The 21,784-nt window shown below is 53.7% G+C and overlaps 1 protein-coding gene across 3 annotated transcripts; it reads right to left on the bottom strand.

The window, feature by feature from the left end:
* Nucleotides 1-6,523: 6,523 nt before the first annotated feature.
* ZNF853 (zinc finger protein 853) lies at nucleotides 6,524-12,505 on the bottom strand. 3 transcript variants are annotated; one of them, XM_082643881.1, is made up of 3 exons: nucleotides 12,395-12,505; nucleotides 11,487-11,609; nucleotides 6,524-8,991 (listed from the first exon to the last, which is right to left on the bottom strand). In XM_082643881.1, the coding sequence occupies exons 2-3, from the start codon at nucleotides 11,569-11,571 to the stop codon at nucleotides 6,653-6,655; spliced, it is 2,424 nt and encodes an 807-aa protein (XP_082500007.1). In that variant the 5' UTR covers nucleotides 11,572-11,609; nucleotides 12,395-12,505; the 3' UTR covers nucleotides 6,524-6,652. The 3 variants fall into 3 exon arrangements, with proteins under 3 accessions (XP_082500007.1, XP_082500006.1, XP_082500008.1); XM_082643880.1 differs by having other exon boundaries at nucleotides 11,487-11,604; nucleotides 12,395-12,431; XM_082643882.1 differs by lacking the exon at nucleotides 12,395-12,505 and adding an exon at nucleotides 11,709-11,749.
* Between the last annotated feature and the right edge of the window lie 9,279 nt (nucleotides 12,506-21,784).

Below are 21,784 nucleotides of genomic sequence, written 5' to 3'. Positions count from 1 at the left end.
CTGATTGCTAAGAAGCAGAATGACACCCTGCCCTACTGTCCTTATTGCGACTAACACAACCCAGAGAGACAGGGAGGACTTCTTACCTGGTCCCTCTGTTTCACATTAGTGCTTAAAATAGGTAGAACCTTGAGTCCTAGCCTGACCCCTTAATAGAAACAACCTTCTCCCTACCTTTTGCAAACCCTTGCAGATACGATCATTATATGAAAAACTGAGGCTAATTATAGTCAGTAATTTTGGGGGTTAAACAATTTTTCCCACCGTATTTTTTTCACTTGATGAGCCAGCCTTGTAAGGTCTGGACTCCTTTACAAAATTCCCCAAGGAAGACTCCTTTTCTGAATGTTCTTGTCTCTATGTTTTCCTTTGACGTCTCCCAACACATATGAATTAGTCAGGTCTAGCTGGCTGCCAGCACAGAATGGCCAAGATGTGATATAAACCCAGAAAAGCAGAGCTCCTCCGTGACTTAGGGTTAGGGTCAGGGTTAGGGTTAGGGCTCAGGAGGGAAACTGGCAAAAGCAAGGTAGGGGAGGGTTAGGAGAGGGGAAGGCGGGGATCAGTGTTGAGCAGGAAGCCCAGGGGCAGGGCCTGGCTCATGGGCCTTCCAGGGTCCACACTTGGCTGGCTTCAGGACTCAGGAGTCATCCTGGGGACAGCAGGCACAAAGGGCAGGCCTAGGTAGTCTAAGATGCTATTGGAATGGAGAAGTCAAGTAGGGGTGGGAGAGATGCTGAGAAATTCTGGGGAGAAGTCAGAGCCTTATCGGGAGTCTGGGGCAAAGGGATGGTAATTAAGGCAGGGGGCTAGGCGAGGCCACCTGGAGTAAGGTTGTGGACAGGGAAGGAGCAGACTCGGACAGACCCTGGAACCTGCCCACATTTAGCCGTGGAGCGGAGAACCCAGCATGGGAGTCGGAAGGAGAGTGTCCCCCGAGATTGTTCATGGCTGGGCTTCCTGGTGGAGTTTTGTCCATACAAGTAAGGAGGCCTTCAATCTCAATCCTGCAGTCACCTTCAAGGATGCTGCTGGAAACCCATGGGTTCTGGGAGAGAAGATGGGGAGAGGACACCTGTGCAAACTCCCAGGACTAGAGGAAGAGGCTCTGTCCGTGGAGACTCAGGGGTCTCTGCAGGTGGCCTTCCAAGCGAGCCGGGATGCACTGCAGAACTTTTGTGAATTTCCCATCTCAGCATCACACATCTCCTCCCAGTGATAAATGGAAATGCCACGTCCTGAAGATGATTGCTTAGATGTGAGATATAGATACACACACACACACACACACACGCACATATATGTTTCTAACTGTTGTGAATTATATTGTTATACTGTTGGGAATTAAAATCAGATGTGTGCTCTCTATTTTTAAGTGTGGCTGGTTGGTTTTTTCCTGTGAAGCCCATCAGAGATCCGTGGTTCAACAGGGAATTCTTACAGCGTAAGGGAGAGGATGTGATGAAAATGCATCAGAGCGCAATCACTAACATGGCCTCAGATGTATGTGAAACCAAAGCCACAAACCATACTTAACCAGCAAACACACCAGTCCACCTACAACGGTGCAACCACTCCCGTGCAACCAAAGCACACCAACTCTTTCCCCCAGAGGACACAGAGCCCCTTTCTCCATCTTTGGGTGCCATCATTTCCCTTCTACCTTTAATTCTCTGTAACTTAAATACTGAGCTATCAAATTAACTACTATGACTGTGTTTTATGTGAGACGGTAGAGAAATGGAAGAAGGAAAGAAAGACAATGGTTAATATGTAAATGAACAGATTCACGTCAAAATAAGGGCGGAACGCTGAGAACTATTACAGCCCTGGTTTCTGCAGCAGGTCACATGGTTGTAACTGTATTTAGAACTGCTTTCTTGCACACCCAGTGTGCCCCCAGCAGGCCCCTGAGTGTGGCCTCCTTAACCAGAGACAGAAAAGGGGATTCTGGGAAACGTGGTTGGCTCAGCCCAGCTGACACACAGAGCTGCCCCACTGGCCTTCCATCTGTACTGCTGAAACTCAGTTCACGTTTTACATACATCTGTTTAAGAACAAAATCAGCCATTTAAGACAAATATTAAGACAATGGTAGTATAGGTGAATATAATAGATACAATATGCCAGTGTCCAAGGTATGGGAAACACTGATCCATAGGATTAAATATAAGCTTCTCGGCTTGAAAATCATGTGATTCCACAAACTGTAGCCCCTGCCCAGCCCACCCCCTCAGCCCAACACCCGTCTCCCATAGCACCTTTGTCTGGCCCTCGGGAAACCCTTGGAGTTACTAATTCCTAACCACATCCAGAGCTTCTCCGGCTCTGATCCTTCACACACAGCGTGACTTCCGTCTGGATGCTTCCCACCCCACAGCCAGCCCCATCCCTCCAGTCCTCACCTTGCGAACACCTTCTGGACTTCCCTGGCAGCAGCAGTTAAGACTCCAAGCTTCCACTGCAGGGGGCGTGGAATTGGTCGGGGAACTAAGATCCCACATGCTGCATGGCCAAACAACAACAACAACAAAAAAACAAAAAGACACCTTCTGAGCCAGGAAGACTTCTCCCGTGAGGCCACTTGGGTCCCCGTGGCAGAGCTCGTGGCTCTGTCCCCGCGGCCCATCCCATTGTGTCTCCCTCTCCCCCGGGTTCTGAGCTCTTCAGCGATGCCTCTCAACCCCTGCCGCCAGAATGACCTTCGCCCGCCCACCAGCTTCGCCTCCCCTCCTGTCTTGGCACCTGTCTGAGGTTTCCCAGGACCAGACCATGGAAGGCCATTTGCGCACCAGTGGTTACTCAAGGAAATGCAGCCAGGGGAAGCTGGTGAGAGAGGGGGACGCAGCACAGGAAAGGGGAGGGAGGGGGAGGGAGGGCTCAGGCACAGACACACAGAGGGAAGGAAGCTTCCACGGCATCCCAGGCCTCCTCAGGAGGAGACGTGGTGCTGCAGCCTTGTCCTCACCTGAGGAGGGAGCTGGGCTTTCACACTCCCACACCCCTCAGGGTTAGGAGCACCGTCCCCTTCCCCTGCGGGTGCTGCTGTGGGAAGCTAGGCAGGGCGGGTTGGGGGGACCATACGTCTGTAAGGACCCGTCCAAGGAGAGGTGGGCAGAGAATCCACATCTGTCCCGGGCCCTCCTTAACGCACACAGATCCACTCACGTGTTCCACATGAATTCCACTCTGGGTGGAGAACGCTGCCCGGAGAAGGGCTGGTGGGGTCACGTACAGCCCTGGAGGCCCCAGCTGACGCTTCTCATCTTCCCCATCCTTGCCTTCAGCATCTCTGCTGGTCTAGGTGGCTTGTCTGATGGGGTTACTCAGACCTTTACCCCCAAGGAGCCAGAGCCCTTGCTTGAAAGATCTGGATACTTGTCCCCTCAGTGAATGGTTGCTCAGGGAAACGGACCCAGATCTATTTGGGGGAAGGACCAAGGAAACACTACTCTGTATGAATACTGGGAACTGTTGCATCGTAAAGTCCTTCCCCAGGGGACCGGCTTCTCCTGCGATCACTGGGCTCTGGCTCAGAACTGGCTCAGATCTAGGAACTGGGAAAGAGATTGTGACTTTCCATTGGGGAAGCTGACGTTGGCCTTCAAGGTCACCACTTTTTTTTTTTTAATATAAGTCAAGCAATAGCCTAGTTGGCTGTTCACCCATCTTGTCCCTGGGGACACCACTGTCTGCTACCCGTCACCATGGATCCCTCCAGGCCTGGGCCTTCTGGTCGCCATCCCAAGCTTACTGCCCATTTCAGTAACTATGTCTGCCTTGTCCTGGTAGTTAAGCGTTACATCTGGCCACTGCTACTCCAAGGATGCCGCCACCCTGTTGACACAAGAGAGTCCAGTTCCGTGAGGGCACTTCTAATGTCAGCCCAGGTCTACAGACAGCAGCTCCTGCTTAGCTCCTGAGTGAAGCCAGTGCCTTCTCACCTGCACGCTGCTTATCTCCTCGGGGAGGGAAGGTCCTCTGGGCTCTCCCAGAACATAATCAACAATGGGTTCTTTGGAATAAAACAGTTATTTTCTCCAGACTTCTGATACTTGAACTCAACACTCTCCCCAGGCCGTCCTGGCAACCCCAGCTCACTTAATGTGGACCATCGTCACGTCCAAGCTTCCAGTGGTCGTCTCGGCAGAGCAGCAGGACCAGCTCCAGGTGCCCTTGCCAGGGCACTACCCAGGGGGCCACAGAGGTGTGTCTCAATCTCCAGGCTAATATGCCACCCACTCCCAGCCCCTCAACCTCCAGATCCACTCCTAGATGTGCTCCCCTTGTTCCCGCTGGTAGGTATTAGCCAGGACTTGCAGGTCCTTTGGTGAATAATCCCTTCCCTCTCTTGGCAGAGCCAGCGCTGCCCCAGCCAGGCCGTGCCGGGCCTAGAACCTCATTATAGGAGGGCAAGTATTGTCTTGAAAGACATCTGCCTCAACCAGACCTCTGCATGGTCTCTGGACAAGGTAAGAGGCACAGCTGGTGTTTCCAGCAAGGGAAATCGGGTCACACCCGCTGCTCAGAGTTGAGGGGAATGGGGGGGGCTTGGTGTTCTCAAGGACGTTGCCCAGACACTCCGATCCAAGCCAGAAGTTTTGCTACTCTTACATTACGCCTTGTGCCTAGTCCTTGGTAGTCGACGCTTGGTAGAAAGAACTGAGTCCCTTTACATACTGTATGGAGGACTTCTGACGGTCTCTCTGTGCCTTCAGCTGATAACTGTGGTCCCGAGCCTCTCTTTTACCCTCATCGTGGCTTTAATGGTGCTCAGCAAAACCAACCAGTTCCACAGTACCTATAATAACCATTTCTCACATCTCTGAAGTGCTCAAGATACCGCACGAGCTGGGGCATCCCCTCTCACCTGGTATCCTGTCCTGTCCATCAGTATAGTGGCCAGGGGTCACCACCCACAAGGGGGCCCCTGTTGCTACAATGGGCGAGTGGTCCAAGCCCAGGGTCCCCACTTTAGACTCCACTTGCCAAGACCGCCGTCAACACCGTCAGTCTTAAGGTGGGCTCCCCAGGAGAACTTGAAACAAGGGTCTATGTGCGCGTGATTTATTAAGGCCATGGAGACGCCCAAACTGGCTTCCTTCGGCATCCACTCTCTGGTCCTCATCCCTCCCAGGAGGGTTTTACTGAATGAGCCCATCCCCCACCAAGGGTCTCGGGCTAGAAGGCAGGCTCTAGGGTGAGAAGCACTGGGCACGGGCCTGAATACTAAGTCCCTTGTTTCTAGAGCGCCCAGGAAAATGTGCCAGAGAAATGAAGCCCCATAAAACCCAGAGGTGAAAACACAGGCAGGACAATGTCTTTCCTCACTTTAATTTATTTTTCGTTGTTTGTTTCTCACTTACCAACACATCTGTGAAACGTAGCAGGCTCTGTTAGTGAAGGAGAAGCAGGGAGGACAGCAGGGCCGCATCTAAGGAGCCACACTGGGGAGTCGAGAGCAGGAAGGGCTTGGGGGCCTGAGGTGGCGGGCGCCCCCCGCCCCTGGCATCATCCTGCCTTCCCACAAGGCATCACAATCGCTGCTGCTTTGACTGAGCCCCAGATGTTTACAAAATTGTCATAAAGAGCATTTCTGTTGCCTCCAATCCCTGTCCCTGACATTCTCCCCGACTCCTGGCGATGAGGCAGGGTCTACTCGGGCCAGCCCTCTGCACAGCCTGGCCCGGGAGAACCTGCCCCTGCGTCTCAAGGCCCCGACCCCATAGCCTCAGTCCCTGGACGGGCATCTGAGAAGGGAGGCCAGGGTGGCGCTACCCGGAGCTCTTTGGGAAGGATGGAGGGACCACCCCTTAGGACCTTGGACAGCACTCCCAGCATGCCCTGTGCTTCAGCCCCGGGCTTCTATTCAAGAGGCATTAGGGAGCGGCTGTGGGCATGGGAACACGGCAGCAAAGAGGCCTAGAGCCGGCCTGAGGCTTGCCCGGGTGGCCCTGGAGGAAAGGTTTCACCTTCGCCCAGAGTGGACTTCCTGGCGTTTGCACATTGACCCAGCGGACACTCGGACCCTGTGTTTATGAACACAAACATTTTAATCAGGATTTTATCCACCCTGATGAATTTTCATTCTAGGAAGTATTTTCAAGGCAAATGCCATTGAGGACAATTTAGTGCCTTGATCAGTTTTCTACGTAGTGCAGATACATTTCCTTTTTTTCCCATGAAATAATTTTCACCAGGACCAAATCCTTTTCATGTGCGTTGTACCACGTATATCGGACTCCCTGGTTAGTGTTCGAGCTCTGTCGAATGTCACCCACTATCTCGTCTTGTCATTGGAAGTTTTCCCCTGCGGCTCTCATCTCCAGTAAGTCCGATTTTCCCAGGGAGGCTTCCCCGACCGACTTCTCACCCATCGGTACCCGATGCCGAATTTGAACCGTGTGCTGTTTGTAGTGATGTGCAACATCCGTGCTGTTTTAGCCTCGTCGACATCCTCCTGTGGAGTGTTTCTGAGGGTGAACCCGTCCGACCACTCAGTTGACCCGGGAGGATGGCAGCCTTTTCCCGGCGATATTCCAGGACGCCCCGAGACCCCGGAACTGGGTCGAGACGTCCTAGCGGGCGCGGCGCTTCCCGGGTTGGGGGCAGGGAGAGCGGCGCCCTCCCCGACCTCGGCCCCCGCCCGGGGTCACGGCGCCGTGTCCGCAGCCTGCTCGGCGCGCGGGGCCCCGCCGGCGGCCGCGCGCGCGCCGCGGAGCAGGCCCAGGCCCCGGGAGCGGCCGGCGCCGTGCAGCTGGCGCTCGTGGCGGCGGATCTGCACCTTGTGGCGGAAGCGCTCGCCGCAGTCCTCGCACACGTAAGGCCGCTCGCCCGAGTGCGTGCGGCGGTGGCGCAGCAGGTTGGACGAGACGCTGAAGCGCTTGCCGCAGTCGCCGCAGGCGTAGGGCCGCTCGCCCGTGTGCGTGCGCTGGTGCTGCACGAGCGCCGAGCTCTCGCTGAAGCGCTTGGCGCAGTACGGGCACGCGTAGGGCTTCTCGCCCGTGTGGATGCGCTGGTGCGTCACCAGATTCGAGTGCTGCGAGAAGCTCTTGCCGCACTCGCCGCAGCGGTGGGGCCGCTCGCCCGTGTGCGTGGCCTGGTGCCGCACCAGGTCCGTGCTGCGGCTGAAGCCCTTGCCGCACTCCCCGCAGATGGTCGGCCGGTCCCGGGCGCGCCGCCGCCGCCGCTGCCGGGCCGGCGTCAGGGCCGCGCTGCCCGCCGGGCCCGGGATGGCCACCACCGAGGGCGCCGACACAGCCGGCAGCACCATGAGCTCCTGCAGCACCAGGTAGCCCGGGGGCGCCACCACGACCGCGGCGGGCGTCCCCGGGCCGGCGGCACCACCGCCCCCCGCGGCGGGCACCAGCTCCAGCTGCAGCTCCGGCGGCACGGGGGTCAGCTCCAGCTGCAGCTCGGGCGGCTGGGCTCCCAGCTCCACCGGGGTCAGCTCCAGCTGCACCTCCTGCTGCTCCTCCAGCTGCTGCTGCTGCTCCAGCTGCTGCTCCAGCTGCTGCAGTTGCTCCTGCAGTTTGAGCTGCAGCTGCCGCTGTTCCTGCTGCCGCTCCAGCTCCTGCCGCTGCCGCTCCAGCTCCTGCTCCGACCCCAAGTCCACCGGCATGAGCTCCAGCTCCACCTCTTCCTCCTCCTCCTCTGGCTCCAGTGGCCGGGGCTGCAGCTGCTGCTGTTGCAACTGTTCTTGCTGCTGCTGCAGCAGCTGCTGCTGCTGTAACTGTTGCTGCTGCAGCAGCTGCTGCTGTAACTGCTCTTGCTGCTGCTGCAACAGCTGCAGCTGCTCTTGCTGCTGCAGCAACAGCTGCTGCTGTAACTGCTCTTGCTGCTGCTGCAACAGCCGCTGCTGCTGCAACTGCTGCTGCTGCAGCTGCTGCAACTGCTCCTGCTGCTGCAGCTGTAACTGTTGCTGCTGCAGCTGCTGCTGCTGCTGTAACTGTTGCTGCTGCTGCAGCTGCTGTAACTGTCGCTGCTGCGGCTGTGACTGTTCCTGATGCTGCAGCTGTGACTGTTCCGGCTGCGGTTGTAACTGTTCCTGCTGCAGCTGTGACTGTTTCTGCTGCGGTTGTAACTGTTCCTGCTGCAGCTGTGACTGTTCCGGCTGCGGTTGTAACTGTTGCTGCTGCGGTTGTAACTGTTCCTGCTGCTGCAGCGGCTGTAACTGTCGCTGCTGCAGCTGTGACTGTTCCTGCTGCGGTTGTAACTGTTGCTGCTGCAGCTGTAACTGCTCCTGCTGCTGCAGCGGTGACTGTTCCTGCTGCGGTTGTAACTGTTGCTGCTGCAGCTGTGACTGCTCCTGCTGCTGCAGCTGTGACTGCTCCGGCCGTAGCTGCTGTTGCAACGGCTGCTGTGGTGGTGGCAGCTGCTGTGACGGTACCTGTTCCCGCTGCTGCTGCGACAGCTGCTGTTCTTGCACGTGCTGCTCCTGTGACTGTTCCTGCTGTTGCAGCCGCTGCGGCTGTGGTTTCCGCTGCTCCTGTTGCACAGACTGGGGATCTTCCTGTAGTTCCTGCTGCTGTCGAGGCAGCTGCTGTTGCCCATCTTGCTGCTGCTGGAACTGTTCCCGCTGTTGCTGGGACAGCTGGTGCTCCTGCATGTGCTGCTCTTGTAACTGTTTCTGCCGTTGCATCAGCTGCGGCTGTGGTTGCAGTGGCTCCTGTTGCACGGATGGGGGTTCTTCCGGCTGTGGTCGAGGCAGCTGCTCTTGCCCGCCTTGCTGCTGCTGTTGCGGCTGCGAGTTTGGCTGATGTCCTGACACGGGGTCTCGTGGCTGCAGCTGTTGCAGCTGCTCCTGCCGTGGCTGCCACTGCAGCTCTGGCTGCTGTTCTAACTGTTGGGGTTGCAACTCCTGCTGTTCTGGCGGGGCTCCCTCAGCGGTTGCACCGGCCCCCGTCGGGGCTGAGACTGCTGGCCGTGGTGGGCTACTGCTCCTCTCCTGAGCCTCTTCCTCCTCCTGACTCTCACTCCCACCGCTGCCACCTGTAGTGGAAATGGCAGGAAGCCAGGAGAGAAAGATCTACAGGCAGCTCTCCGATCCAGACTCCCAGGATCTCCCCCCTTATCCTGCCCCATGTACAGTCACTCTACCATACACTCCTGAGCCCTCAGCAGGGACCCCAAAACACTGGACCAAGTGACAATGGCGGCATGGTAGAAACGGAAATGCCCAGAGGTGTGGAGTTGGCTTGGAAATGTGCCTCAGGGACAGCTGGTCACATCACTCTGGACCCCAGCCCCCTGACCTCTCCTCTGGGCCTTCTGCCACACAGTCTCCATGCCTTAGACCTTGGCAGTGACACCGTGCGTGCCTGCGGCTCCCCAGCACCACTCCCTGAGAAGTCCTTTGGGCTTAACTGCCATCCAGTAGGACACAGTGAACCAGCCATTCCCACGGCTAAGCCACAAGCCCATGCTGAACTCAGACCTCAGTTAAGATCACATCTTAAATGAATGGAACTCACCTTCTCTGTACATAATAAAGAATTTCTGTAAGGCTGCCTGGAAGTGTTTCCGTGGCAGTTTCTAAAAGTCACCAAAGTGTCAGAGAGAACACGAGGTTTCCAGGTCGGAAGTCCTCAGTTCAGAAAAACTCTACCAGTTAGCAGCTGTCTAACTTCCTGCAGGTTCAGGGCCCTCCTTGTCTGTAACATAGCTTAGTGACACCCACCCCAACAGCTTAATGAGTGAAGCAGGAAGAGCCCTGACATTACCCCTAGCAGGTGCTTGAAAAATCCCTCTCCCTGTGGGTTTGGAATGGGTTTGAAAACTAACAAACAGTTTGGAAATACTGAGGATATAACTAGCTCCATCTGAAACAGTCCTTAGGCTGGAAGTGTTTTAGATTGTTATTCTGGGATGGAAAGGACCAACTCACAGCCCCAAGTCAACATGGCAACTAGCCAATTATTTAACCTCTGGGAACCTAAATTTCCCCATCTGCTAAAGCAGACAAATCCCTTTCAGGGAAATCATGAGAATTAGAGGGGATAAATGTGCAGCCCCAGCACGCTACAGGACGTAGTGTAAGCTCAGCTAAACGGGACTCATTCCATTGCTGTTTCACAAAACCCACACGCAATTTCTCACTTTGAGCATTCCTGCTGTGTTATCAGAAAATCCGAAGAGGCTTTCTCCATTCCCAAGTCTGATTTCAACATCCGTTCTTCATACAATATCATCAAAAGGAATATATTGAATTAATAAAGCCAAGGGATATCTACATGTAAATAATTCCCTTTTAGGAAACTACTTCCAATAACCTTTGCCTAGACTAATGGATCAGTGACTGCATTTTCCCTAAACACTCACATCAGGTGGGAGTACACGGGAAGGGAGCGAAGACAGCCATGAAAACCTGTTTTCTCGGCAAATCGAAGGTCACATGGACACTCCCTTCTCCCACCACCTCTGGGGGCAGCAGGGACACATCACGCCTCTGTGTGGGTCCTCTCATATCTAGGACAGTGCTTGGCCATATGGCCACTCCCGACTTCTTATGGCATTTTAAACATTGTTAACAACAATGCTGTAGTAAATGTATACTTAAGTGTCACCCGATATGTCTGCTCTCGCGAGATTTTTGTCAGTTAAATATTTAAGCCAAAAGAGTCCTGGGAATTCCCTGGCGATCCAGAGGTTAGGACTCGGAGCTTTCACTGCTGAGGGTGCGGGTTCAATCCCTGGCCAGGGAACTAAGATCTTGCAAGCTGCGCAGCACGGGCAAAAAAAAAAAAAAAAAAAAAAAGCCAAAAGAGTCCTAGTTAAGTCCACACATCCCCATCCAACCCCTCCAGTTCCCTTGGTCCTTTTCATGCTCTGTTCAACCCTGCCCCAGCCCCTCACTCAGCACCCTCGAAGCCCAGAGTGGGGAGTTGAGTCCCACGAGCGTGGACACCATGGAAAGATTCGCCCAGAGCAGGTCCCAGAGAGAGATGGGGTCTTGGAAGGTTCTGCAGGGCCACAGTTGCCTCTGGGCAAGAGGGGAGAAAGCTGGATGGAAGCAGAGGTCAAGGAAAAGTGGACGAGGTCAGAGGCCAAAGAAAAGCCAAGCGGCCAATGACAAGAGGGCCCCCCTGCCGCTGAATTCAATCTGGGACCTTGAGTCTGGAGCCAGGGACAAGTGGGAGGAAAATGGAGGCTGTGTGAGTCCTGGGGAAACAGCAGAGGGTCCCAGCCAGCACTTATCCAGGTCCGGGGCAGGGACTGAGAACATCTGCACTGCCAGGCAGCCCTCACCAGCAAGACTGCAGCCTGAGAGAACCACCTGCTCTCAACCTGCCGATGTGTGTGGGTGCAGCCTGCCCTCCACACCCTGAAACTGCCAGGTGGGTGCCCCTCCAGACAGCAGGCTGCACGCCACCATTCAGGGCTCCCTCCCAGCTGTGGCAGGCCTGGGTTCTGTCAAAGGATCCTTGCTGGGGACCTGAGGACCACCTTCTGGTTTAGGAGGTCAGAGGCCCCCCCCCGCCACTCACCTGAGAGGGTGTCAGGCCTTGAGCCCCCATCTTCAAGACATCGAAGCTCCAGCACGAAGGTCTTGGTTGCCGGCCCTACCTCCATCCTGGCAGTCAGACGGAGATCACAGGGAGCCAGCTGTGCTGAGGAAGGAAGGAAGCTGTTCAGATGCGTGGGAATGCTGTGAGCCCCACGCCCAGGGGCACCAACTCCCTTGACGCCCCCCCGAGCTGGCAGCTCACCCCTGCTGGAAAGGAGGACCGTGTGGTCCACAGCCGGGAAAGGGATGAGCAGGGGTGGCCTAGAGGCTTGGATCCCCAGCCCGTTCGCCTGCACATGGAGTCCTGCCTCTCCAGACTCTGTGCAGGGCCCGCATTCAGCCCCACACCCGGGGCAGCCCATGCAGCTGCGCGTCACTGAGGGACGACACTAAGGTGGCTAGGTGCACTCCCAGAAGGGACATTTGGGGAAGTCTGCAGAAAAAAGAGAGACTTGTGCATCTCACACTCCCCTAGCCCCCTTCCAAGCACTGACAAGTCTGTTCAATTCCCTGGCCTCCTGCCTCCCAGGCTGCTCTGGGGGTTCACCCCACCTTCCCAGGCCGCCAGCAGACCAGCGGTTCCAGGCCATGTGGGTCGGTCCAGGTGCCACCTCAGCTCCCAGGAAGGCAGGTTTCCAGGGTACCACGACCCACGGAACTGGCGGGCTGCCTGTCTGGCCCTGTGCCCAGGCAGTCCTGAGGTCTGGAGGGCTCCCCGCCTCTCTCCTGCGTCCACCTTGGCCCCTGCAGAGGTGTGCCCATGTCCAGTCCTCCCTGCCCTCCTAACAGGGTGACTCCAGGTCTCCCTAGCCCTGCAGAATCCAGTCCAAAGCCTCTTAAGAGAAGCGTCCCTAGGTTCACCCAGCTGTCCTACCCACTGGGCCTCACCTGGTACAGCATTTCCTGCTCCTCACGCAGCCTCTGCACTAGGGGAGGTGTGGTCAGCAGGGGCTGGAAGGTGAAGGCCAAAGCGTTCAGCCAGCACCTTCTTGAGGAGCCTCCATCCAGAAAGAGCCAGGGAGGCGCCAGGCCACCCGGGGGCCTTTCTGGGGACTCAGGAGGGTCTGCCGCGGTCTGGGTTGCCGAGGTCGCGCGGGGCCAAAAGAAGGGGGCAGAGCGGAGTTCAAAAGCAGAAGTTGGTGTCGGCTCCTTGGAGGGGGGGGCTGGAGGAGGCCGAGCCCCCAACCAGCGCGGGGCTCAGGGCCGGCCGTGCGGGACCATCGCGGGCGCCGAGGGCTACGGGGCGGCCCCGAGGGCGGACCCGGTGGACGACCCAGCCCGAGGTCGGCGGGGCCGGGTGCCACCGGTGTCTTTTCAGCCCGGGGCAGCGCGGGCCCGGCCAGGGTCCGCCGGCGGCCACAGGTGCCGGGAGCCCGCGGGCGGGCAGCCTGGGCCGGGCCCCGCGGGCGGCGGGCGCCGCGGCCGGGCCGGGGTCCCCGTTCTCTCGCCCGCCCGAGCGTGCGACCCGCCGGCCGTGCGTCCGTGCGTCCGTGCGGGCAGCGGCCGGGCCGGGGGCGGGGGCGGCGGGGGCCGGCACAGGAAGTCCCCCCGGCATCCGCATCCTGTCCCCCGCCCGCCGCCCGCGCGGCCCCGCGCCCCGGCCCCCGCTGCCGCCGCTGCCGCCGCCGCCGCCGCCGCCGCCGCTCTAGGCAGCCGCAAGCTCGGTGGGCTTAACCCTTCGCCGCCCGGCCACTCGCTCGGCCGCATCCCTGGGTGCGCGCGTCCGCGCCGGGGTTGGCGACTGTCGCCAGGAGCCTGTGGTAGGAAGGGTGGGAGGCTCTCAGCTGGGGCCCTGCCGCCCCGTGAAGGGCAGGCACAGCCTCAGGGCGCCCCTGGCCAGGGTACAAATTGGGCATAATTAGCACTCAATTAGATGACACTCAGTTAGCGAAGCCCCATCCTGGGCCACCTGAAGAGGCCTCCCCCTCCTCACCTTGGACCCCCGGTCCTGGACCCTGGAGTGGCGAGGACAGGCCTGAGGGGGCGGGGAGTGTTGCAGCCAGGACGGTGGGCGTGGGTCCTAAAGGACCAGATGGCGTCGTAGGGGCCACCCTCGGGCCACCCTGGTCAGCTCGTCCCTCTCTGCGCCCCCTGCTCACTTCCTCTGTGCACAAGGCCCCCCGCCCCACCCCCGCCCTCTGCCCTCCCCAGTCCCCGCCCCAGCAGCACCTGGCAACGGCCTCCCTGGACGTGCCTAGCCACTTCCCGGCTGGTCAGGGGTCCCTCCATCTCAATATCCCATCCCTTTACTGCACTGTCTCTCTGATCTGGAGATGAGTTCACCCTGAAATCGGGATACTCCAGTTCTCTGAAAACCCAAAGAGCTGGCCATAGGGAGCTGCTCCTGGGTGGGCTATGGGAATACCCCGCTGGAGGGGGACACGAGCCCTCATGTGGTCACAGCCCCCTCCCCTCCTTACTGTCTCCATGCTCACATAGCTGCCACACGTGTGGCCCCCTTGTTCCATTTCTGGATTCGTCCTGGCCCTTCAGGCAATGGAGTTTGGGGCTTCCCCTCTGGCCCTTGCCTGAACTGCCTGTACTCTGTCTGGCAGCTTCACCTCAGACTAGGAGCTCCAGAGGGCAGGGCCACATCTTCCTCCTCCGCAGAACAAGTGCAGTAAGAGCGTAGCTTTGGAGACAGAAAAATCTGGGTTCCTAGGGGCTTCTTCCAGCCATGGAATGAGGCCAATTACTGCCTTCCATCTGTGGGGTGGGGACTGCACCCCAGTAGCCGGGTGTCTGAGGATAAGTGAGCATCTCCCTCCTGCACAGGGCAGCTGTGCACCTTCCGCTCCCCTGGGAGGGCCGAGGGCACAGCTGTCTCTGCCTTCTCCTGCCTCTTGGGAGACCTCATACCCAGAGGATCCACTCACCCCTTGAATGTTTAACCTCCCCCTCGGCTGGCTGCTTTCCAACAGCATTTACTCACTCTCATGGCTCTCTCGTCTTAAAAACATACAATCCCCTCTCTCTCCTGCCCTGGGTGCCCAAACTTCCTGGAAAGATGACCCATAGTAGTTCCATCCACATCCCCATTAGCCTGTCCCTCCTTCCCTCTCTGCAGCCTCGCCTCCGCCCCATCACTCCACCCAGATAACTCCCTCATGTCACCAGGGACCTCCATGTCACTGGATCTCTCATCTCATTCCACCTGTAGGCAGCTTTGGACATCTCTCTGGTGGCTGCTGGGAGAACACCCTTGGTTCCCCCTTCCTCCCGATCTGCTGCCTTTTCAGGCTCTGCTTCCTACCACAGGCTTCTTGCTCACCTTTACATCCTGCAAACCTGCAGTAAGGTGTCTTCCCAGGTCAGCAGTTCTCTCCCTAAGAGCATCATTTCTCTGGTCCATACCTGAGCACTGGCTCAACCACAGCCATGCTTTCCCTTTCTTCCTCATTTTCCCTTTAATTTTTTTTTTTTTTTGCCGCACCTTAGGGCATGCAGGATCCCCAATCAGGGATCGAACCTGTGCCCCTGAAGTGGAAGCATGGAGTCCTAACCACTGGACTGCCAGGGAATTCCCTCCCTTTGATTTTTTTTTAAATCAAGGTAACACACATACCGAGCTGTGTAAGTCAAATAGTTCTACGAAATCTGTAGCAACAAGGAAAGTATCTCCTCACTTCTGAGTCCACTCCCATTTCTTCTAGTATCTCTTGCCATATTTCTAAATAACATGCTTCTAATGCTATTACTTGATTTTTCCAGTTTAGATGGTATCTATGGACATCCCACTTTGCAAGGTGCAGATTTAACTCTTTAAACCACACAGACACATGCATACTTTCCCTCTCATCCTCCTGTTGTCCAGTCATTTGTCTGGTCTTTATCCCATTTTCCGGGATACAGCTTCAAACCCTAGTCATTTCCTCGGTGATAGGAATGCCTTTGTTATTCCTGCTGGACCCCTGGATAGCTTCAGGGTGGGTGCTAGTCATACCCCGAAGACCAAGTATGTGATTCTGTAACTGGGGTTTGAGCCAGTGATATCAACCCAACCTCTGGGGAGAAGGTGGGGAGCTGGAGACTGAAGTCAGTCTCATGGCCAATGATTCAGTCAATCATGCCTAAGTAATGAAACCCCAATAAAATCTCTGGACACCAGGCTCAGCTGAGCTTCCTGGTTGGTGATAATCAGAGGAAGGGGATGCATTCTGATTCCACAGAGAGAGGATACAGAGCGCTCCATATTCAAGACTCTCCCAGACCTTGGGTCCCTTCATGGCCCATGGCTGGTCCTGATTTGTATCCTTTATAATAAAACTGTAATCATAAGTATAGTGCTTTCCTGAATTCTGTGAGTTGACCTAGTGCATTATCAAACCCGAGTGGGTCATAGGAACCCCTGAATTTGCAGCCAGTTGGTCAGAAGTGTAGGTGGCCTGGGAAACTCCAAACTTGCAGTGGATATCTGAGGTCAGGGCAGTCTTGTTGGGGATCATGTCCTTAACTTGTGGAGTCTGTGCCAACTCTGGTGGTCAGTATCAGAATTGCAGTGCAGTACCACACCTCTCAACACAATTTTATGAGTTTTGGTAAATCCATGTTTACTGTTTCCATAATTATATCTATGCAAATGTTGTTCACTGCTCAGCCTAGTGAATTATTTTTCTTAGTTTCCTTCTTATACAACTCTTGGTTCTTCCTGGAATTAATCACTCCTCTCTCTTTCTCTCTTGAATTTCTTTGATTCATTCTTAGAATCAACAGTTAGGTCTCCTCACATCTTCCTTCAGCTCTATACATGCCTCTCAACACAACTTTCCACCTGGTGAAACTGGTCAGAAAATCTATTTGTTTCATTTTGTTTCCAGAGACATCCCTTCTGGAGCCTCCTTCCCTGGGATCCAAATTGGGCAGGTTGCCCTCAGGGTTGCTGCCATCAGCCTGGGACTCTCCACTGCCATCAATCTGGGACTTTCCTTTGCCTCCCTCTCTCTCTCTCTCTCTCTCTCTCTCTCTCTCTCTCTCGCATCATTCTGTTTCCCCATACCACGTCTTTATCTTTCTCATTGTAGTAGAGACACTTCGTGCTCAACAACTATTCCAAGAGCTCCCCTATATTTCCAAGCCTTCCATGCAGTTAAATTGGGGTTAAATGAATAATTTGGCCAAGGGACTATGAAAGGAAGTGACATATGCTACTTCTAAGACAAAGCTCTTACGAGCTGGTGTGCTTCCTCCATCTCACTCCTCTGCTGCCGTGTGGCCTTGGAGGAGATGTGTTCCAGAGGGTACAACTACAAGAGTGGAATCTCAGTCAGCCCAAGGCCCAGAAAATCCATTCAGGAAAACAGCAGAATTCTCAAGTAATTAAACATAACATTTAATACAGGAAAATGGTACAAACATGTTAAAAGGGCTTCAGTATTACAAAGAGGGAAGATGAGACCACTCAGAAATTAGTGCCCTCGGGGCTGGAGGAGCAAAGGGGAAAAACAATATTTCAGGGAGCTCTGTCATCAAGCCTGTTGTACCCACTGTTGGAACTGTGAGTCCAAAGCAATCTCATGAGCCCAGACCCACCAGCCACCGGTGAAGGCACCACCAGAAACAGGAAATGTCTTCTCTTCCATCTCTCATTAGTGCATCTCACTAGTATAATAGAATCTAGCCCAAGGCCAAGACAAGGGAGTCTGGGAAATGTAGTTTGAAGTCTTGCAGCAGAAAAAGTATATGGCAAGTAAATTTTGGGGAACCCTCATGTGCAAAAACCTTCATTCTCATGTGACTGAGTATGGATTACAGATTGGCAATTGTTTCTCAGAATTTGAAAGACACTGCTTCATTGCCTTTTGGCTTCCAGTATTGCTACTGTGGATGTCCAGGGCCATTTTGATACCTGATCCTTTGCACGTGACTGGTATTTTCTCTTTGGAACCTTGTAAATCTTTTTTTTTTTTTAACCTGTATCCTGAAATTCCATAATGGACACTCAAGCAGCTATTTCAATCTGGAAACTCATGTTTTTCTGTTCTGAGAAATGAATTTGAGTTATTTATTTGATAGTGTCCCCCTTCTGCTTTCTTTTCTCCTTTTCCAGAATTTTGATTATTCAGATATTGGACCTTCTGGACTTCCCTGGTGGCACAGTGCTTAAGAATCCGCCTACCAATGCAGGGGACATAGGTTTGAGCCCTGGTCGGGGAAGTTCCCACATGCTGCGGAGCAACTAAGCCCGTGTGCAACAGCTACTGAGCCTGCGCTTTAGAGCCCACGAGCCACAACTACTAAGCCCGTGTGCAACAGCTACTGAGCCTGCGCTTTAGAGCCCACGAGCCACAACTACTGAGCCCATGTGCCACAACTACTGAAGCCCCCGCGCCTAGAACCTGTGCTCCACAACCAGAGAAGCCACTGCAATGAGAAGCCCATGCACCGTAACAAAGAGTAGCCCCCGCTGGCCGCAACTAGAGAAAGCCTGTATGCAGCAACAAAGACCCAACACAGCCAAATAAATAAATTAAAAAAATAAATTTATATATAAAAAAAGATATTGGACCTTCTGTTCTAATCCTCTCAAGTCATTTTAACTCCTCTTCCATTTTTCATCACTTAAAATCAGTGCACTTTCTAGAACCCAGATCTAGAGGATGTTCTCTTCATTTTCTTCTAAGCATTTTGTTGAATGTTTTTATTTCTGCTATCCTGTCTTCAATTTCCCAGTGCTTTCTTATTCTCAAGCTGTTGCTTTTCTCATACTTGCTGTTCTTGTTTCATGATTACAATACTTGCTCTCATCTCTCTGAGGATAGTTAACTTTGTTCCTGCTCCCTCTGTCATCTTTGTTTGCTGCAGTTCCTTTTGTTGTTTGTTTGTTTGTTTTTTAATGTGTTTGTTTCTCCTGTTGGAGGGTTTCCTAGCATGCCAGGTGACCCTGGATTGTTCAGTCATATGCGTGGAGTGAGTCACTCTGCATACAAGAGAGGGAATTGAACAACTGGAGAACTTCACCAGAGGGAGGGGTGTCCTCGAACACCTGTCAGTACTTTCTCTTAGGCCACTCAGTTTTTCTAGAAAGGACTCATTTAAGCTCTAGCCTGGAGAAGTAACTTGATCATGAGCATTCTAGGAGCCTAACAGGGAAAAGAGGATTCTCATATTACCGAAAGCAGATTTCATCAAATCCCCCTGCTTTCAAGATGAACTCTCCCTGCCTTTGGCTCTGCCTGGTGTTCCCCAAATCAGAGCCTATTTGGTCTCAGGCTTCTGCCAGGGTGGAGGAGGAGGGGTCTCTTAGCTGGATACAAAGTGGGAGGGGAGGTCTGGGGGCCCACTGGCTCCTTTTAATACTTTGTACCAATCTTCCTGATTTTAGGAAGTCTTGGATTCTGCAGGCTTTCTGGGGGTCTGGGGAGCTCAGGTGGCTGCTGCTTGGCTTCTGCCTCTGACAGCTTAGCTTTCAGCTTTCTCTACTCTGCTAAGTCAGGTCCACTAGGTCATCTGTGTTCCAGTTTCTAAAATCTGGTGGATGGGTGCTTTTGGTTTTCTCTTTCCTGAGAGAGGCAGAGACCGTGTGCAAAAGAAACAGAGAGAAGGAGAGACAGAGGAAATTACACAGGCCTGGACGGGGAGTGGAATGTGACAGACTTGCATCCAGATGTCAACTCTGGGGCTGCAGAAAGTTGCACCTCCAGCTGGGGATGATGGAGAAGGTCCAGAATATGCTCTGGGGAAGAGTGACCGATGAACGGGCAGCACTGACTGCCCAGGGTGTGTGTAAAGCGAGCATGGTGGTGACCAGTGGGCAAACGTCAGGCATCGCTTCCCCAGGTCCAACCCCCCACCCTCCCATCCCCCGATGTTCACTCTCAGAGAACTGGAACTGAGGTGCTTGCCTGGTGCTGAGTTTAAAATCTGATTGGGGCTGTAGGTCAGCTGTGCTCCCACAGCAGGAGACCTGGGAGGCACATGTTCTTGGCCGCCACATCTAAACTCCGAGGAAAGACTCTGAATGGCTCAGCTCAGTTTGGCTGTCCAATCTACATTGCCCGAGGTACAGGGATCACGTGCCAGGGAGGCAGAGGGGAAAAGGAATCTAGTGGTGTGTTCAGCTACCACCTAATTTTGGTGGAAGGAGAAAATGGATTTGGTGGACAGCCAGCAATCTCAGCTCCACAAAGTTAGGAGGGAAACTGCACCTTAGGGCTTGGTAGCTCAAGCCCAGGGAACAAAGGGGCACAAGTTCTCCTTTCAAACGCCTTTGTCAAGCTACACCTATGGAGGAAAGCATGTTTCGCCCCATTCTGTGGCTGAAAACACCAGGGCTCAGAGGATTAAATGAACTCCTCCAAGGCCACAAAGGGCGAGCTGGGGTCAGATCCTGGTCTGTGGAATTCTAAAGCCCATGCTCTTGATTACTCCACCAACTAATTCCTAGTCCAGCAGGTGACGCAAAATCCCAGGGGCTGAGGTGCAATTGGGGTCACCACACAAATATCAGCAACTGCGTTAAACATTTCTTGACTTCATTTTCTTGATCTGACCACAAATACTGCATGTTGCAAACACTTTAAACGTGATATTCATTCAGCGAAGATTTACAGGTTGGCTTTCATGTGCTCTCTTTACCAGCCCTAACAGAAGTGTGATGCCAAATGCAAACCATAAAAGTCATTGAAAAAAAATTTGTAGCCACATTGAGAGGAGTAAAAAGAAACAGGTGAAATTAATTTTAGTAATATGTTTTATTTAACCCAATCTATCCAAAATAGTATCATTTCAATGGGTAATTGATTTTTTAAATTATGAATGAGAACTTTTACATTCTTTTTATATATGTCTTCTGCATACACAGTGCATCTCCATTTGGGCACATTTCAAGGGCTCCTCAACTGCCACGTTGGCTACAGGTTTCCATGTTGGACAGCAAAGCCATAATTTAGAAAGTTTAGGGAATTCCCTGGCAGTCCAGTGGTTAGGACTCAGTGCTCTCACTACCAGGACCTGGGTTGGATACCTGGTCCGGGAACTCGGATCCCACTTATAAAAATCCATAGGTATATGTATTTGTGAATTCATCAGGAATCTCTCGGTTGCTGGTAAAAGAAAATCACCCTGAACTGGTTTGAGGAAAAAAAAAGTTGGGAAGCATCTATTGATTCATAATTTAGAAGCCCAGGGTATAGAAACCATGTTTAGGCGTGTCAAGATCCAGGGCACAAGCGTCATCATAAGGACTTCGGGTCTCTTCATTTCTCAGCTCTGTGTTCCTCTGTGTGGTCACCCTCCATCCACGTGATTGCCCCCCCGCCTCTCCCACCCCAGCTGTGGACTTACACCCTCCCAGCTTCAAGTGAAAAGACAGATTCTCTTTCCAGTAGTTCTGGCTCAAGTCTTTTTTTTTTTTTTTAATAAATTTATTTATTTTTTATTTTTGGCTGTGTTGGGTCTTCGTTGCTGCGTGTGGACTTTCTCTAGTTGTGGTGAGTGCGGGCTTCTCACTGTGGTGGCTTCTCTGGTTATGGAACATGGGACCTAGGCCCACGGGCTTCAGTAGTTGTGACATGTGGGCTCAGTAGTCGTGGCGCACAGGCTTAGTTACTCTGCGGCATGTGGAATCTTCCCAGACAAGGGCTTGAACCTGTGTCCCCTGCATTGGCAGGCGGATTCTTAACCACTGCGCCACCAGGGAAATCCCTGGCTCAAGTCTTAGAATTGGGTTTCATTAAGGTTCATTGGGTTCATGGGTTCATTTTCAGGCAACCACCACGGGGGCTGCAGAGCTCAGCTAGGCCAGGCCTGGGCCAGGGATGGAGCCAGGGCCTCAGGGGTGAAGTCAGGATGCTCTCACTAGCAGGAAAAAAGGGGCAGAGTTTTGAATGGGCAGAAACAACAGAGATACATCATAACTAGAATATATTGTTATTTATTTATAATGTGTTTACACAGTGGAGATCATAATATACATATTGACTTGCAACAACTTTTATTTTGTGGCTTGCAGGATGTTAGTTCCCCGACCAGGTATTGAACCCTGGTCCACGACAGTGAAAGCACCAAGTCTTAACCACTGGACCACCAGGGAACTCCCAACTTGCTCTTTAAACTAAATATACTTTGGACATCTTTCCATGTAGGACAAATACCTACCTAATTAGAAAAACTCCCTCTTAGAATCCAATTGCAAGGATATACCTTAACTTACTTAACCGGGCCCATACTGATGACTATCTAAGCTGTTTCTCATCTTTTGCTACTGCAAACATGCTTGTACATGAAACTTAATTTAACTGTGAGAGTTCCTCTGTGAGATACGGCCCTACTTGTGGAACT

The sequence above is a fragment of the Mesoplodon mirus genome (genome assembly GCF_964341445.2).
Source record: "Mesoplodon mirus genome assembly, chromosome: 15".
NCBI classification, from domain to species: Eukaryota; Metazoa; Chordata; class Mammalia; order Artiodactyla; family Ziphiidae; genus Mesoplodon; species Mesoplodon mirus.
Note: the sequence above shows the minus strand (reverse complement) of the source record. Positions and strands in the feature narration are given on the sequence as shown.